The sequence below is a fragment of the Lupinus angustifolius genome, chromosome LG12 (assembly GCF_001865875.1).
Source record: "Lupinus angustifolius cultivar Tanjil chromosome LG12, LupAngTanjil_v1.0, whole genome shotgun sequence".
NCBI lineage: Eukaryota > Viridiplantae > Streptophyta > Magnoliopsida > Fabales > Fabaceae > Lupinus > Lupinus angustifolius.
In genome coordinates, this window is record NC_032020.1 from 15,981,506 (window position 1) to 16,001,125 (window position 19,620).

A 19,620-nucleotide genomic window follows, 5' to 3' on the forward strand; every position below is an offset into this window, starting at 1 on the left:
TTTTGGTATTATCAAAGTTATTCTTTCATAATTTTTGGTAAGAAATTAAACTTTTTTATGATTGGTATGAGCCATTCTTAACAAATATTGTTCTCAGTAATTGAACCACCAACCTTGAAAATGTAGTGGAGACTTATACCATTAAACTTACTCCTAGTCAAATACGCTAAAAATGATTTTAATTTTGACATATTAAAACAGAAGATTTCAAATATGCCGCAAGTATATATTTACGGGTCTCCCATTTCCATTGCCGCAATTTAAATTGAATCTCTCCCGCCAAACCGAATGAAAGAAATCCAAACGCCACAGAAGATGCATGCTAGCTCCGCAGAGAAGCAACGCAACCGTAGATTGAAGCATATCCCAAACTCTGATCTGGTACAGAAAAAATTCCTCATCCTTTTCTTCATTTTTCTTTTTCCTCTCTTCTTATTTAATTTCTTAAACTCATTTACGCCTTTCATTTTTTACCAGAGTACGAAGAAGCGCTTGAGTGCAGCATTTTCATCCATTTCTGAAGATTCTTCCAATTTCTCTCCGATCTCTAATATTTCTGACGCTTATCACAATGAAGATGTTACTGTAAGCACGAATTTAATCGTTTATTCCGATTTTAACTCAATTTTGACTTGGTGCATTTGCCTTGATTTTATTCGGTTCCATCTCAGTTCCTTTGAGATAAAACTGCAAAACATTCATTATAGTTTTGAGAATCACGTTGATTTTTACAAGCTACAATAGTTTTCAATGTGCCGATAATATTTCATTATTTCCATCACAAAATCCTTAGACGCGTTACATCTGAATATCAGCATAGCTTAGATTATTATTTTTTCTTATTTTATAGTTAATATGCTACAAATGATGCGAATCTATTTTGTGTAATATTTATGCACTTTAGTATACACATGAATGATTAGACATAAATGTTAAATGATAATACAATGATAATATAAAAACTCTTTATATTACTACACCAATAAGCACCATTGTATAATGCTGATTACGTTCAGATAAAATATAATAGAAACAACATTTGTAATGAAAAACTCAACTAATTCAAATTAAGTTTTTGTGCCTTAGGCATTGTCATTGGAAGAAGTTTCCACAGAGAACTTGCTTCCGTCTGACACAATTTCGTCCAAAAAGATCACTGATGAATCAACAACTAGCTCTGCTCTCACTGATTGTTATGGCGCCTTTGCGTTGGAGAGTGCTTCGTTCTCGAATGTGGAAGGGGAGGTTGCTGAAAATTGTCCAACAAAAGTTCAACCTAAGGTCCACGATTGGATCATAGCTGATCCTCGATATAGGAAGCTTATGGATGAAATAACTACGCATGTCATGGAAGAGATCTGTGGGAGTATTCAGCCAGAGGACTCAAATCGCGTTGATCAATTGCTTCATGCAAAAAACCGAATGATGTTTCTATGTCTGTGCATTTGGATTATTGTAGTGTTAGCATTGTTTTTCATCACTTCAGACATTCATTGCCCTCCCATTGGACAAGTTCCAACTTGAACCATTCACTGAGGCCGATATTCATTTACACTGTGGGAAAAGAGGTTAGATCTTTCATTATATGGCTTTCTGAGTATATCTCTAACTGAAGTTCCTGGAATATAGTGAATGTAGTATCCTTCATTCACTTTTGCTATGTTGAATGACCATGAATGTACGAAACTACAAATATTCGATGTGGTGCTTCTATGTGGCTATAGTTTATTGAAATTCATATGAATGTACGAAACTACAAATATTTGGGTGTCATGCTTTTTATTACATGTGTTCTAGTACCATAAGTGATCCTGACAATGTAGTGTTAAATGTACATGTATGATTTGTGTAGTTACTATAGTTATGTGTGACCTCTTAAATTACTTAGTTGCTTCACTTCACTCACTGCCAATTGCCATCACTGATCATGTGCAACATGAAAGCGAAATGTCACAGATTCTGGTGGTAGCAAGATCAGACTCCACCAAATGGTGATAACTAGACCGATTTTGAACTTTTGATTATTTTGTGTTAGGCTGTATGTGCCCTCATTGGTAGTGAAGACTTAAGTGAAAAGAAAAAGACAAGGCAAAAAACTAATGTTTGAGCTGTATGTATTGAATTGCAGGTGTGGCAATTTTTTTGTTTTTGGTGTCCAAGCACTAACAATTCAGCTGCACATATTTTCAAATTCTGGCATCGTTCCAGCATAGCTTATTTTTTGGCTGGATTTGTTGTGAAGTATGGGGGAAAATATAGCTAGTGGCATTTAAGAAGCAACTATAATTCTTTCATATGGTGCAAACTGTTGATATAAAGATATGCCGAAGGCCAAAATCAAATTCAAATATAAACAGATGACATAAAACTATATAACTGAAATAAACAGCAGTATAAGTCAGAGGGGAGGTAATATCTAACCTCACGTATTGGTCTGTATTAGCTCCAAATGACATAGGATATTGACCCGATAAGGAAGTAAAGAATATTTAGAATTTCCAATTATTTAAAAATCCAAATCAAGCAAGTTATATCATCACCCAAACACAAAAAAAAACAAAAAAACATTAGAGACCCGATGCCACTACCCGGGTCATTAATTCGTTCAAGAAATATAATAAAAAAGGTAAGGTGGATGTAATCACGTTGAGTGAAATTTCTCACTATTAATGGAGAGGGAAATGCTGTAAAAAAAACTAAAGGAAAATTAACATTAACTTTCATATTCTTTCTATTTAAAATGAGATTAAATTTTTAGCCTTAAACTCATACTGGTTATACATATGGACAAACTGTGGGACGAGTGGGAGACGAATATGGCCCTCTTCCTTTAATTTTTATGTATGAAAATAGCTTTACAGCCTGGCTGGGCTTAGATTTAAATAAGTGTCATAAATTGAACCAAGGCCAGAAAGAGGGCTTCACTGATTTCCTCAAAGGCCCAATAATGAATTAAAATAAGGCGTGCGCACTCATTTCCACTCTATTGTGAACCCTTTATAAAGTTGTCTCGACCATTTATGTCACCCTTCAACTCTACCCCACCATCATTCCCAGTTATCACCACCACTCCCTCTCTTTTCTGTTTGATTACCTTACTTCTGAAGCTCCCTTCTTAAATTATATATCCATATAAAAGGTGCAGTTGTTTATTCCATCTGACCGACTCAACAAATTCCCCCTATTATTTTAACTCCTCTCTCAAATCAGAATCTCAAATTCTTGAATCCTATCCATTTGAATCTGAAATCTTCAATCATCTTTGAGATCCAGAAATAGAAACCATAAAAAACATACAAACTTCAAATTCCTTTTGACCTTCTTCAATTGAAATGGCCTCACCATCCGTGATATCAAACCCAGTAACGAACACGGATCGGTCACGTGACTCAAAGAGAAGGAAGAAGAATAAATCCCAGCTAAGACACCAACAACAACATTCAAATAGCCCCACCAAATGGAAATCCCAAGAACAACAACAAATCTACTCCTCCAAGCTCCACAAAGCCTTAACCACATCATCCCCTCCACGTGGCGGCAAAGCAGTGCGTGAAGCCGCCGATAGAGTCCTCGCCGCCACGGCGAAGGGTAGGACCCGGTGGAGCCGGGCCATCCTAACGAATAGGCTCAAACTCAAGTTCAGAAAGCAAAGGAACAAGAAACAGAGGATGATCGCGGCAGCAACCGGAATTAGCCGGTGTAAGAAGCCACGTGTGAGCGTTTTAAAGCTTAAGGGGAAAGGATTGCCGTCTATGCAAAGGAAAGTGAGGTTCCTAGGAGGATTAGTTCCCGGTTGCCGGAAAGAGCCTTTACCGGTGATTCTAGAAGAAACTATCGATTATATACCTGCGCTTGAGATGCAGGTTCGAGCAATGACCGCTCTCTTTAATCTTCTTTCTTCTTCCGGTGACGCTGCATCCGCATCAAACTCCGCACCACCTAGCTGAGGTCTCAATTTTTATATATAATAAAATATTGTTATTATTTGCCTTGTTTTTATTCTCCTGCTCCTTCTGTTTCTTCTTGCAAGTAAAGATTTCTTTCTGTCAAGTACATATATGATATATCTCTTGTTTCCTTTTTCCCCTCTTTCAAGTAACTCAATTTTATAGTTAGCTTCAATGGTTGAGAGTGTCACATTTTAACTTCATCATTCATTGAACATGGTTAACTTGCTGTAACTTAACATACTTATTATTAGAAGTTTGTGTGTCATTTATTTATCATATATATATATATATATATTTTCCCCTTTTGGTTCATGTCAATCTTGCATCTGAGATGTGTTAATTACACTTTTAAATAAACTGCAAACTGGCCTTTAATAAAAAATAAACTTTGCAAAATTCATTTCACCCAAATACATAGATGACAAGCTTCCAAATCCTAGTAATTGTATGTTGTTAATAAGGGAAGGGATTTATAGTAATGAACTGTAATAAATTGGTAAAAAAGTGAAGTAGGTTAAAACCTTGTAAGATGTCTTTTCACGCCCGTAAATTTTTCAAGGTTATGTTTTTCATGTTTTGTTGATCTGAAACAAATGGTACGATGCAAATGCATCGCCCGAATTTGAAGAAGAATGTGTTGGCATTATTACTGTATTGAAGCCTAAGTATAAAGGGCCAGGGTGTTGCTTATGTAAGTCTTACTCAGTTTATTTGGGTTTTAAAATTTTAATATAATGGTTTTTCACCATTAGATTTAATGTATGGTTGTGATAATGCTATAGAGGTGTTGGAGAGGATCCTGGTCCATCTTTAGCTGATAAAAGAGAGTAGAATATTTAGCTGCATATGCTTAGTTATTTCATGGAATCATTGAATAACAGTTAACTACATTTTAACCTTTTATAGTTCTGATGAATTCTATCTGGGTAGGCAAGGAGCTGATGTATGAGAATTTATTTGTCTTTTGTCTCAGCCAGCTAGGCACCGAATAATAATAATCATAAGAGGTGTGGGTGTGTAAGTAATGAAAATTGATTGGGGTGGAGGAGAAATTAGTTTGATTATGGATTATTGAATTAAATTTATAAAATTAAGTAGTGCAGATTTGTTTAGAAACATTGTTGTTGGACCACAATAATTCCTCTGGATGAATGAAGGGCTATGCCTATTGGACAAAGCACGATGGCCCGACACCATGTGACTTGTCCCCACCTTATACAACTCCACTTACATTTGACATCACCCTCTCATCTTTTTCATTTCTCAAATCATGAAATAAAGCAGATACAGAATACGTAGAATATAATTTAATTTTGAGTAATGATTTATTTACGCATAAGAATCACATATGTCATTTTTAAGTGAATTGTTAATCAGTAAAATATTACTTTCTTACAAATGTATATAAATATTTTTTATGGGAGTACTTAAAATGATTATTTCCCTTAGCCTAATAGGTCACATGCCCTTCTCGATGGGGATATGTCGATATGATCTGAAGGACTTGATACTTGTCCTCGCTTTCTTCAAATTAACCCAAACTAGAACCACCTCTTACTTCCACTTGTTCAGGCCACTTCAGGCACACGACTGAATGAGTTTATCACTTTCTGTACAATAATGTTATTTATATTTTTAGGATTCGTTTATAAATCTTGGAAGTGAAGGAAGAAAATCTAAAGGTTATGTTATTTACTTTTCATTCATTGTCATGCAACATCTAATTCGCAAACCATATTAATCAAACTTTTATAAATTCTATTTTATTAAATTAAAAAAACAAAAAAAACGAGGGCTTCATAATTTATCTTTTTTTATTATATCTCTATTTCTCACAACCGAAAATAAAAGTGGCTTGAAAAGAGAGGATCATATACAAGCAAAGAAATTAATGACACGCAAAGATTGAAAATTTGTGACTTTTTTCATTTACTTCATGGTTACATTTTTTAGTTCGAATGGTGTAACAATGCATGAACCATTGAAAGTGTATGGTGAATGCATTCTAATTAAATCCTTGGAGTTTAAGACATCTGACAAGTTTTTAACCTACTTCACTTTTTTAATAGGTATACAAGGATAATGTAAATGTTTTTTACATTGTTAATGAATTATCCACCATTAATTTATTAATTACTATTGACTTTCAAACATAAATAATACAAATCAAATATGGATGATATGTTGACAGCATAAAAAACTTTACACCGTCAATAACATATTTTAAACTCTAAAAAAATGGAAGTATATCAGGTCTTTGTTGCATATGTCACATCCAGCACCAAAATAATGCATGATCCTTTTCATAGCAAATGGCTATGGTCACTAATCAATCTGGCGTTTTCTAATGAAACTCGTGTCATCAACTCTCAACACAAATATTACAATAGCAGAATTCAGATTCGTAAAAGCGAAGAAACATTTGAATAAGAAATTAATAAAATTATCCTCTAGAAAAATGTAATTGCCACAGATATTCTTAATTAATTCTAGTAAAAATATTCTCCATAATATTTATAATATGAGGTATCCAAATATGATGGGTCTATTTTCTTTTTCTCAGCACATGGAAGTATTAACCCATATTAATAAAATTGACACTAAGCAAATTCATAAAAATATGATCCACTGATCAAGATGATTGGTCTATTTGAAATAGAGTTTATTAATTGGTAACTAACCCTAGCATTCAACTTGACCTTCAATAATTAAGCGTGTCTGATTACTTGTGCAGGACGAATCTCGATAAGGGTTAAGTGGAGGGTCCAAAAAAATATGATGAATTTTCAGTGAAATCTATTTTTGTCTTAAGATTGTATTAAAGGGAATTAATATGGGCAGTAGTATTTGTTTCTTATTTTTTCTAATTTAGTATACGAAGTAAAACACAATCTAAGACACATTTTTTATACTTTTCCCAAAAAATATAATGACATAGTTATTTAATGAGGTAAATATTACCCCTTTTAGTTTTAAATACTACTGCTTTTTTCATTGGCTACCTTATTATGATTAGAGGGCAAGCGACACCCATGCTTAAACATAGCGGGACCAAGATATTTCTATATATTTGGCACACTTATTTTAATATTAAGAAAATGATATATTATCATATTATATTTAGTTGTGGTAGAAGGATTTGTATGAATTATAGGAAAATATAATATTATTTATTTCTTATGTTAATAATTATTCTAAGATAAGTCACTTTATTTATATATTCCGAAGAATTGTGGTAAGGTGTTGAAGAAAAGAATGGTAAAAGTATTTCTAAAGTCTTTACATGTGAAGTTACAATAACCTATTAAGTGATGGATGTATCTAATTAAGAATTAATGTCTAACAATCATCACGAAATGCCAATGTGCTACAGTTTACAACAACAATGTTGTATTAGGAAGGAACATGTCAAATGATGCTATAAATAAAAAATTGTAATAGGCTTTTTTATGAATTAAAATTTTAATAGGCTAAAAAGGAAAACTAGTTAGTCATAAACTACGAAATCTAGTTGGTTCTGCCTTGCCATTATTGTTTATTAAATTAACTAGAAACTAGACTTGCGAAGGAAGTTGAATTGACAAAACTTTCATCACCTAACCCATATTTGGAATTTACTCTCTAAAGATAAAAAGAAAGAGTGGAAAATTAATAAAAAAAAGAACGTTCAACTACTATATATATTTATTTTTTAAGAAAAGTTCAGATATTTCAGCATCACATTCACAACATCCCAAAAAGAGGAAATAAAATGGGAAAGATAGAGAAATAAAATAAAAATGGTCCTAAACTCTCACATGATGTGCAATATATATGCTCCTTTAGTGTACTTTTTTTTGTGATTAGTGGAATACACATCACCTAGCTAGTAAGCTATGCATTTCTTTATCAGGGTAGGATAAGGCTTCCAACTTATATGAAGATCTTAATAGCAATATTATTGGTATTTTTTGAGCTTGGTGCACTAGATGATTGACCCTTTTTCTATTCTTATCTTTGTAAATGAATAAATTCTACATGTTAGGTTCAATTCAAAGCCGCCTTAGCTTGTAATGCCCTATATCATGTCTATTATATTGCCTAACGTAATGACAAGGTAAGTTTTAGGCCTATACCTTGTTCAACCAATGATTCCTATCTTCTTAATGAAATGTTTTAACTCCACAAATTCCTACACTTATTTCCTAAAGATTCCTAAATGATAAGCTTCTATTCTTATCCTTGTTGTAAAAAATAAGGATGAACATGAAAAATTATTCATTTTCTTCTTTAAAGCAGCTTATGCCTCCTACTGCTCTTATTTATCATTTCAAGCATTTCCCAGTATAGTACTTGTAGAATATTGCATAATTTTGCTTGTGTTTGAGAAAAAAATATACTATATTATAATCCAATGGCAATGCTTGAATACGTTTTTCAAGAAATAAAACAGATAATGAAATTTTCTTCTTCTTCTAATGCCACATTGGTATCCTTTAATTTTAATAATATTTAGAAAAATATATTATAAGAACCATTTATTGTGTCCCTAGAGCCAATTCAATTGGCAGCCGAATTTGCTGTAATCACAAACTGGCACATTTAAACATCCAAAGGTTTATAATTCTTTATTTTAATTTTCAGTTTAACTTTATCACAAAATAAAATAAAAACAATGGCCAGACTTGAATGCAGTCACAAAAATCCATTTTACTCAATAGGCAGTGCTACATGACATACAACATAGGTGATTCCTTTTATCTTTTCAGTCCTCATTTTCTGGTAAACCTATTATTTTTATAGGTACTATCAAAAGTATTTTTTAACCATTTGAATAAGGAATTAATCCTTTTTAAAATATATGATTCTTCTCAATAAGTATTGTTCTCAAGAATTTAATCTTTAACCTTCTAGTTATCATAAGAATCTAGCAGGTCTTAATCCATTATAAACCTATTATGAACCTCATCTTAAAAGAAACCATTTGTTGTAATTACAAGTAGCTAACATGTGGTGGTGCCATAAGCTGTCATGGACAGATAAAGGGTCAAATTATTAGGTTACGGTACTCCTCACTTACCCATAATTCCGTTATAAGCAAACCATGAACCTAATGCGCCTTTGATCCCAAGCCTTATTGTTGAATCAAACAACTTTATAAATTATAATATGGATGACCATATAGAATTTATAATTTATTTATATATTATACAACTGGAAATCAGATCTAACTTCCGGATGCAAGGTTTATAATTTTCTCTTATCAAAGGCATTGACACGTCAATGCTTTAATTATAAGACGTGACTATCACTATTTTAAACAATATTATTAAGGCACCAAACTACAAATGATGGAACAATAATAATAATCCTAAGTTGAGGCAGTGTCTGCTTTCATTTGAATACTCTTATTAAATTGGAAAGTCATGATATGAGGATAATAAAAGAGATTAAAATCTGTGCATTGACAGTGTAAAGTTTTTTACACTGTCAGTTCATCATCCATTATTGATGATTTGCATTATTTTTTGTTTAAGAGTCAATGATAAGTAATAAATTAATGGTAGATAATTTATTGACAGTGTAAAAAATACTTACATTTATTAGTGTATACATATTAAATTCAAGAAGAAAATGTGAGACTTATACTCCTCAGCACCTAAGGTTGTCTTGACACATGTCATGTGCCATTGGATTAGGTAACACGACCAAGCCTTTTCCACTTATTCATCCATTTTGCAAGAGAATAATTTCTATTTCATGGGCCAACATCGCTAATTATATTTATTTATTATATTTGCCCCATCACGCACCAACCATCAAGGATTACAACTATGAGTGTCGGAATGCATAGTTTTATCCCAATCAAATGTCCTATAATTTTTTAATATTTTTAATTTCAATTAACCAGTGTCGTGAATAATTTCAACTAACTAGTTGGAAATGAAAAGTAACCGATGAAACTTGTAACAAAAATAAAAAATGTTTGGAGTTATGGGCACTAAAATAAGGAAAATGATATATTTTGCTACTAAATTATCTTACAAATCTTCTTACTCAAAAGAAAATGCACATGTTATAAACTGATATTTTATTTATCAACGATTGATTTATAAGTAATATATGTCACTTTCTTGTGAATATGAGAATTTAGTACAAAATTAAATAAGGCTTGCGTGGTGAGATTTGAGGTTTGATGAAGCAAGATGAGAGAATAGCTTAGTTAGTGTTTGCGATATTGGATTCCTAAATTAAATTCATGGGTCCAAAAAACATACCACTTTGAATGGGTTTCAAAAACACGATTTGTATATGGAAAGTGTAGATCCTAAGCCCATTATGGAACAGTATTATAAATGGACTTAGGCACAAAGGACAAAACAAAACGACAAACAATGAACATAGTTGAGTTTAGTTGAGGTGGAGAAAGTTGTGGAAGTAGGACAACTCAACGACAATAATGGCTTATTCTTCATCTTCAACAACAGGGAGTGAAACAGAGGAGAGGGACACGAGGTGCTCAGTTTGTAGAGGACGTTCAGATATATCTCACCCACTTAGTCCTTCATCTCAAGCTAAGAAGGGTACTGGTGAGGTTTGTTTGGAGCTTATTTTTGCATAACAGGTAGTATATGATAGAAAGCAAAGCATTGTCTCGATAAAGTTGCCCATGCAGTGTGTGCAAGAAAATATGCAAGCTAACTTACAAGTACTTATAAGCTAACTTATCATCCCTGTTTATTATGTTTGAGTTACATGATAGTTGATTTGAATTTTATAAATAATTGGAAATTATATACGATATTCTAAACATTCTTTTGCTCCTTATCATGTCAATTTCCTATGCTTGGTCCTTCAGATGAATGACTGATAATGATTACATTTTAGGTTAGTCCGACTTATACTGCTTGTTTCTGTTTTATAGGCTTATGACATCAGCATATGTTTGCCTTTGATTTTTGTCTGTGACTCTGGGTGTAATTCTTATAGAGGGTGAGTCTCAATAGAGTGGTGAGGTTGTTGCTTTGTAACTCGGAGGTAAGGTTGCTGTGTAATTCTGGAAACGCTCTCTTCACTTGCTAGGGTAAGGTTGCTTAAATCTAGTCTCCCTGGAGCCTATTAGGTTGCACTAGGTTGCCCATCTTTTTTATAATATTAATATGAGAAGTTTGTATCATACTCAAAAATTATTCTTGTTGGTGTTTGCATTTTTCCAGCTTCATATAGTTGATTCATTTTCTCCAACTGATGACTCGGAGTCTACTTTTGTGACTAATCTTTTTAGAGACAATCAACACACAGAGACAGAGTGACAGACAAGGACTTGTACATGAGTATTCATGTTTGTGCTTAGTGCATTGTTTCACTTTCCTATATATGCACACATTTGCTATATTCTTGCACAAATCTATCACATTTTGCCGTTGAGAATTTGCTATAGATCTTTCATGACTGGCTTTCCTCTTTAGTATTTCCCTGGAAGATTCCTGATCCCTGTTGATATAATCCAAATGATTCTATCTTTATAATTTTACTGGTAATGATACCGGCTTTATTTTCAACTGGAAATCTCACTTTACTAAAATTACTGCGTCTATAATGGTTGTGGTACATTATTAATGATATTATGAAAAGTCGTACAGATTGAGGAAACAGATTCATTTTTAAATCTGTTTTATTAACAAGCTTTATGTTTCATTTTACTTAATTGCAGGCACTTACTGTATTTTGAGGTATCTGAAAGAATATATTCACGCGCGCAGATTGAGGAAACAGATTCGTCTGTGTTTATTGCTGGGAGCTAATGTTATGTTGGAATATTCATCGGGAGAAGTCCTTCCCAGTTAGTTTTATGTATTATTGCTCTTTCATCTTTTTTAATTGGTTTCCTATATAAGAAAATATGAATTTCTGGTGCAGGCTACTGATCTTCTACAAAAGAACCCTGATAATGCTAAAGCCAGTTTAGATTTTAGAAGTTCTTGTTGCTGATCTTCAGTTCTTTAGGGACCAGGTTACAATAACACAGGTCAGGTGCTCTATTTCTCTTTCTGCATTCACCACACCTACACATCAAAAGCACATAAATGTTGAAGGCACCGGGCTTGCATTGTGTTTTTTAGTAGATTCTAGTAGGAGAGGTGTAGTATAAAATGGAGAAGAGAGCTTCAGATGGCAGTGTCCTAATGTTTCATTTTGATTTTTCATACATCTTGTTATGTGATTTTTTTTATATATTTTTGTTACAAATTATGACATACAAACCATGGCAGCGAGTTACTATAGTTCAGGTGTATAATTGGGATGTTCATCAACGAAAAATCCGACAAGTTGGTGATACGATTGCTCAAGAGTGGCAATGAAAATCACGCCTAGATCAAAACTTTGGCCTTATGCCTCTCTCAGTTGAGAGTATGATTCTAATCTCAGTTCACTTTCTTGTGTGGATAGAATGCTGTTGCTTCTTATTCCTTATTCAGTTTCACTACAGTATCTTCCACCAAGGAAAGAAACCAATTTGGATACATCATGATTAATTTACTAGTGCTTGTAACATTTGTGAAAATACCATATGTAGGTCAATTTGCATGTTCTGTTTGAGGTGATTATATGGGTATATTCTGTTTTGCAAGTTATGTATTTGTTTGTTATGTGGGATTAAGGTTAATTGACTGAGAAAGCTGTCATTCGAATTCAAAATATGGGCCTAATGGTTGATCATAAGGGGCCACTAGAAACTTCATTTTGTGAATGAAATTGTGAGAAAACTATGCAAGAAAAGGGACAAGGCGTCATTGTCAATGGCTATCCAATGATGTTGAACCATCTTATCTTTCATCTAAAGGGTCAAATGAGATTTATGCTTTTGATATAGTCAACTGAAGAATAATAAAGCAATTTCAGGAAAGCAACTAATCAATTGAAAATAAATAAGTTTAGGATGAATAGTATGATATATAAATTAGGTAAAGTGGTCCTTTTGTGAATGTTCCAAAACAGGATTCCATGTGTTATACCATATGGACATGTTATTGAATATTATATGGTTAGTAGGCAAATTAAATTTCTGGGTATAGACTCTTCAGTTTTCACATGGGGGCCCTATAAACGACGGTGAGTGTCACAAGTCAAAAGCATAATCAAACTAACAAATGGACATTTTTGTTTTCTTTTTCCCATTACTTTTCGCCATTCGGTAACTAACACAATAGGAAAGGAAACTTTCTCCGCATTTATGCAAAACCTGACTATTACCATGGAGACCGTTTGCCCCTCTAATCTCAGTTCAAGACTTTAGGGCATGTTTGGTGGTTTATATGATAAGATATGATAAGATATAAACTATTATAATGTTCAATGTTTAGTGCACATCATATAATCTTAGCTTTGATGTGTTAGTGTCGTGACGATAATGGTGTTAAGATATAGGGGGGATTGAACTATCATATTTACTGAGACTCAATTTTACTGTATATTATCCTATCCACGAAACGAGTAGAGTCATAGTCTCTAATAGTTTTTTTCCCACATTACATAAAATATTTTGTTTACAATGCACTTTTTGCCTCCTGGTTATATATTCTTTTGAATTTCACTTCTCTTATTTCATTAATTTTTTAATGAGTTTCTGCAGAACATTTTAGTTAATGACCTTTTGTTTTTGCTGAATACCTTTTCCCGGGATATCAGTATACACTCATTCGGAGCAGTGTTTATTTACAATTTGTGTTCTGTCTAAGTGTCTAACTACTTTGAAAATGTGTTTGAAGCTCTAGAATCTAGACGCTATTTTTTGGTAGGATCTCTAGATGCTTTGTTGAGAAGGTAACCTCAACTAAAAAAATTGTCTTCATGGACTTTTTTATACAAGAACAAAAAAACTAAAAAACCCTTACAGTGCCGTATACCAAATAAAAAAACCTTAGTGGTGGTCTTAAGTTTCTCACCTATTATTCTATTTAAGCTGTGAAGTCATTCCTGGATTCTTAGTGTCTTGCTTTCATAGCTTGACCTTGAAGGCAACACTTTTTGTCAGGTAGTTTGGATTTTTATTTTTTAATTATTTAAAGTAACAGAGTAGAAAAAGTCTTCGTGGGCCAAAGATATATTACCTTATAAACCAAGAATTTATTAAAGCTTCTAGTTGGGAGGGTTCTTGTACCTTAAAATATAATGGTCAAAGTCAGAGTTAAATCTCTATCAAAGAACCTTCCAAGGAATAGGTGTGGTTGACCTTATTAGACAGGGACCTTGGTCCATTTAATGGCCCAAGTATGTAATATTGTAATTAATTAACATGTAATTTGACATTCTTCAAAAAGAATTCCGGTTTTTAAGGACGTTTTCATGTTATTTTCTCGTACTTTTTTTTTTGCCCTTGAAGTTTAGTTCTAGTGAAAACATCTCATCCAGCGTTCCCAATTATTTATTTAACCATTTGAAGAAAAAATATATTTCTATTTACAAGTTGAAGAAAAAAGCTTAGTTGGAATTACTTCTTTTTGCATGAAACCGAACCCATGAGTTACGAAGATGGTGCCCCACATTTTTTGTACCTATCTGCTCTACGCGTTTTTACCCCTTTTTATTTTATTTTTTTAACCTCCATTTTAAAGGGCAGATAATAAGATGCCAAGTATAATATGTGTACATTATAAAATGTAATATATTTAGTTTTCAATATCTTTTATTATTTTTATCTTCTTAAACTAATTAAGAAAACCCTTTCACTTGGCAACAATGAGATTAACGTAACCTACCGCTTTCTACATGAATAAGTTTTGTAAATAAAATATTAGCAAATCATTTCTATTAGTCTATACTAATAATATAACATTTTTGAAACTCGACCTCCCATGTGCCATGTGTGCCAAGTGCCAACATCTCATTCCTCATGCAAACACAATCCGAAATCAGATAAACACATACGGTAAATATATTTATTATAGCTGCAAGTTTGAAAGTTCCCTTTTTTTTTGTTTATTCTTGCACCGGAGTTAATCTTGTCCAAATTGGGAACATCCACATGTATATAAGACCAACTTTCTTAGCAGATATTTTTTCATCCACAAGAATTAAACCCAAAATTTTGCTTAAAGAGAATCAAACATGTATTATTTAAACGAACGTCCTTCATAAAGTTAGCTTATATTGAGCATATACCAAAATAATATAGTTGTTGTTTATCTAAATCTCATATATTCTTTACTAAAACCAATTGAGATTGAAATATCACAATAGTTTCTACCAATTATATATCATTATTATTCCTAAAATTAAACATTGATATTTTAATCATTTTAGGATTTAGTAAAAATATAACTAGTTTAACATATTGTTGGTAAATATTCACAATATGATGAAACTTCTAGTCAAAATGAAGGATACAATATTGAAATTTGAGTTTTTACTTTAAAAAAAAGGACATATTATCTATAATTCTATATCAATCATATTAAATAACAATATAATGCTAAGTTGAGTAATATAATTATTTAAGGTTTGGAGAAAAGAGAGGACGGGGTATTCCAATTGGGATGGAGATCACATGTTTCACCTGATGTATTATTTAATGTTACAAGTCAATCAAAATGTTTTACTTTTTTACTTTTAATTTTTTTTATTTTATTAACGTATTAGTATATAATTGACTTAAGATTGAGAAAGGCTATAATCATCGCTTGCCGGTTCATACTCCTAGAAACTCCACAAACTTTCTGTCAACATGCTATTCCTTATATTTGGTATCCTCTAGGACTTTATATTTAATATTTTTATTGTCATTTAAAAATAGAGCTAATAGTTAGTTAAGATGTTACAGATTTACTTTCATCAAACAAATGTGTTATTACATTAATCTCTTAAAAATTAAATTTATTATAAGTTATTTTATAAATTAATGTATTAAAAATAACTAATTTTGTGACAAATATATTTAATATTTGAGAAACTATTTTGATGATTTTTTTGGAATACGAATTTGATTCCAAATATCTTTAAACAATGTACCAAAAAAAGAATATATTTAAACAAGGATGGCACATTCATCTTTGCAAAATCAAATTATCTATTTGGTCAAAAATTCAACACCAAATATATATATATATATATATATATATGTTTTTAAAAAGAATGATTAAACCATGGATGATCTAGCTAGCATATAAAATAACAAAATTTTAGATATAAAAAAGAAACCTAGTCTCTACTGGAAATATTTTGAAGGGAAGGGAATCTGGAGTAGGTAGTTTTAGGAATTTAAAACTTGATTACTAGTACCATTGGCGTTAAGTATATAGTGGGTGACGGTAAAGATGAATCTATTATCATATTGAAATCGTAGATGGAGACAGACATCTAGAACATGGCTATATATTATTTAAGAATTATTCGAATCGTAATTAGATATAATCACTTTCACATTTGCTGCGCCTAAATATTCAAATGGGAATATTTGTTGTTCAATGAATTCCATAGTTAACAGTGTTTCAATAATTGAACTCCTATCAATAACTTTAGGCAAGTAGCATGAACTTGAACTCTTAGCTTCAGTGGAGGATAGAAATAATAGTTGGATATGGAAGAGATAGATTATAGACAAACATATATATTTGTTAGAACAATGAGTAACTTTGTAGGTGGAAGAAGAATGAGGATTACATGTTACTATTTATGTTATATTTGATGTAAGTCAACGAAAAAACTTTACTTCAAAAAAAAATTATAAAAAACATAAATTAATATTTTAATATTATTTTACGAAATTTAATTGATTCTATATATGAGTGGAAAAGGGTGTAATATATACAAGTGTTTTTGTTTTAACACCCTTCCTTATATCACACATTACAGAACTATCACCATTTAAATGAATCTTATGAAACTTCTACACAATATAAGTAATATACATATACTTTATTTAGAACTCCTTAGATACAAACTACATGTTATATTTAATCACACACTTTAGAATTCTCTAAAAAATTGTAATATATTTCATCATCGTTCATATATTCCACTATGTTATTATAGTAATAAAAAAGGAATTTTTAAATTTGCATTATTATTAAATCTTTCTAAGATATCCTCTTGATACTCAAAGAAGTAAATTGAAAAATAAATAATCCATTGCCTTGAAATTAAAAAAACATTAAAAACACCCTCTCTTTAGTAAATAAGAGGATTTTTAGACACATCTATTAGGATGATTCATCATTTCTAATAAATTTTACTTCCTCTAATCCTTGTAGACAATTTCAATATCGAAAGTAAAAACATTACTTATTTAACAAAAACTGTATGTAGTTTATCAAAATTGTTATTCATCAATCAAACTAAATCATGACATTTTGGTGCAAGTTTCATTTATTCTGTACAAAACTTTGAAAAAAATCTTATAAATAGGAAAAAAATAAAAGTCCCTAATAACTTCTTTAAGAGAGAAGTATATTGTAAAATTAAATGGTTAGAATGAATGAGCCGTTTCAAATGGAAGATGGCAGTTGGAAGTTGCAATTGTATTTGGAGGCCGTATGGATTAAGATTGACAGAAAGATTTGTTTTATAAGTGCGCATTATATTGGTTGATTCTAAGAAATTCTAGAAGCAGTTTCTTTGTGTTGTTTTTCCAAAAAACAAGTCCCATGTTGTTGTTTGATGCGAATAAGTACATACTTTTATTATATAGATAGACCAACCCAAGAAATATTTACAATGTCTTATGTAAATTGTCTTCCAGAAGACTTTAAGATTAGAACTCGAGTAATAATATTATCAGTAGTAGAAGATCAACTACGTAAACTACCATAGACTAAATATAATTTATTAGCTGGTCAACTGGTTAAAAGCAACAAAGCATATATTAAACGAACGTACTGGAGCCTTTCTACTTTTTTATCCTCATAAGTCAAAAAGTTGATTTTTTTTATAGAACACCATTGTCGTTATCTACTGTCATTAACATTAAGTATCAATAGATTTCAATGTTTTAATACTTTAATACGTTAAGTTACATGCTTTTTATTATAGATGGACGACCTACTAATATACAAACATACTGCATTTTTATATCTCCTGCCATATTCATGACCAATCAAATTTTAATAAATAATATAAAATTATTAGTTTTTATTTTTAATTTATTTTGTTTAAGTGAAAATATATAATTAATCTGTGACATGTAATAAAATATTATTTGAGACAAGTGATATGTGTTTTTGTATGTGCATGGTTAAACGAACCAGAAAAGGCTGAGAAGGGTTGACTTTTGGCATGGAATATAAGTCGTCGCTTGCAGCGTTCCGTTCCATATAGCGACATATTGGGCGGTATATTGAAACAACAACATTCAATCAGATCTTTAAATTTTGCGTCGGTCGCTCCCATGTGGTGGAGATTTGAGAGACTGATTGTGAATACCGCACACACACAATTAATGTCAGAACACGAAATCTAGAGAGAGACAGCCAAACCACGCGCCACCCAGACCTCTGGCGCCGCCACTTTTCTCCACCACCTATGACATCAGAAACAAATATATATTATCACCAAAGTAACATTAAATAATCTTGAAACATGATATATTAGAAATGACTAGTAGTTATTACTTAACTTGCGTGTTTTTTTTAATATTCTCTGAATTAGTTTTAGATGTTTACCAATTCAATACAAATTCACAATTTGCTTTCTAAATATAAATTTATTTATTATTTTTCTTTTTTCGCTACAATTTTTCCCATTTTTCATTTGAGCTTCCAATGTCCATTAAACTATATCTAACTTTTAAATTATTTATTGACCTTCTAAATTGTTTACATAACCTTAAACATTTATTTTATTACACAAATTGTTTACATAACCTTAAACATTTATTTTTTTTGTAATAAAAAGTATAATTTAATACTACGTATGATTTTCTTTGTAATTGTACATGGGAAACTGTGAGAAAGAATATTGAATTCAGGTCAAAGTTTTAACGATTTACACAAGGACTGACATGTGGAGCGTGTGCTATACTACGGGTGCGAGTTTTTCAGAAAGATTGTTCAAATTGGCGATTTGAACACTAGTTCTTCTTTGTGGTTAGGTTGGATGAAGCTTAAATCAAAGATGAGATAGAGAAATCAAGAAAATGAAAGTGAAAAGTGGATTTTAAAATGATGTGTGATATAATTTAATCAAATGAAAACTTTCTATTGGACAAGAATAGCAACACCGAAAAATATAGGGATACATGCAGATTTTCATCCATATAAAATTAACTTATTTTATAATAATCAAATATACTTCTTCAGAATAATGAACCTTAAAAACTTCATAACGGTCATCTTCTAACAAACGCCCCTGTTTCAACATTTTTATCTTTGCTCGTATAAAGTTGATTTAACATCCAGAATAAATTGTACTCACCCCTCATAAGTTTAAGCAAAATTGTACAAATTAAATCATCCCTCTTTTTTTTTTGTCCTACACAAATTATCCTTAATGTTATACATATATTACATTAACTACTATTTTTTGTATGAGATATAAGTGAAATTTTTTAAACAAATAATGTGTAATGTAATTAAGTTAAATAAAATCTGGTATATTGTAGAGATAAGTCTAAATAATATAAGAGTCAATACATATTCATTATTTTTTGTTTCTTACATAATAGTATACAAATTATTTAAAGAACATTTCCTTATAA

The 19,620-nt window shown here is 31.3% G+C and overlaps 2 protein-coding genes and 1 long non-coding RNA gene across 3 annotated transcripts; all 3 read left to right on the forward strand.

The window, feature by feature from the left end:
• On the forward strand, window positions 241-1,675 carry LOC109362006. Its single transcript, XM_019607580.1, has 3 exons — window positions 241-381; window positions 478-585; window positions 1,087-1,675. Exons 1-3 carry the CDS (start codon window positions 289-291, stop codon window positions 1,522-1,524), a joined length of 639 nt encoding a protein of 212 aa, XP_019463125.1. The 5' UTR covers window positions 241-288; the 3' UTR covers window positions 1,525-1,675.
• LOC109363085 (transcription factor bHLH147) lies at window positions 2,976-4,109 on the forward strand. Its single transcript, XM_019609262.1, has one exon. The coding sequence runs from the start codon at window positions 3,333-3,335 to the stop codon at window positions 3,945-3,947; it is 615 nt and encodes a 204-aa protein (XP_019464807.1). The 5' UTR covers window positions 2,976-3,332; the 3' UTR covers window positions 3,948-4,109.
• Window positions 11,047-12,565, forward strand: LOC109362064. The gene is made up of 2 exons (XR_002109344.1): window positions 11,047-11,772; window positions 11,850-12,565. It is a non-coding gene; the product is annotated as an uncharacterized LOC109362064 (long non-coding RNA).

Excerpts from the sequence above, each read along its gene's own strand:
- LOC109363085 (XM_019609262.1), top strand. The coding sequence starts at position 3,333 with ATGGCCTCACCATCCGTGATATCAAACCCAGTAACGAACACGGATCGG.
- LOC109362006 (XM_019607580.1), top strand. The coding sequence starts at position 289 with ATGAAAGAAATCCAAACGCCACAGAAGATGCATGCTAGCTCCGCAGAG. Across the intron at positions 382-477 it reads ATATCCCAAACTCTGATCTG|AGTACGAAGAAGCGCTTGAG; the intron begins GTACAGAAAAAA and ends ATTTTTTACCAG. Across the intron at positions 586-1,086 it reads ATCACAATGAAGATGTTACT|GCATTGTCATTGGAAGAAGT; the intron begins GTAAGCACGAAT and ends TTTGTGCCTTAG.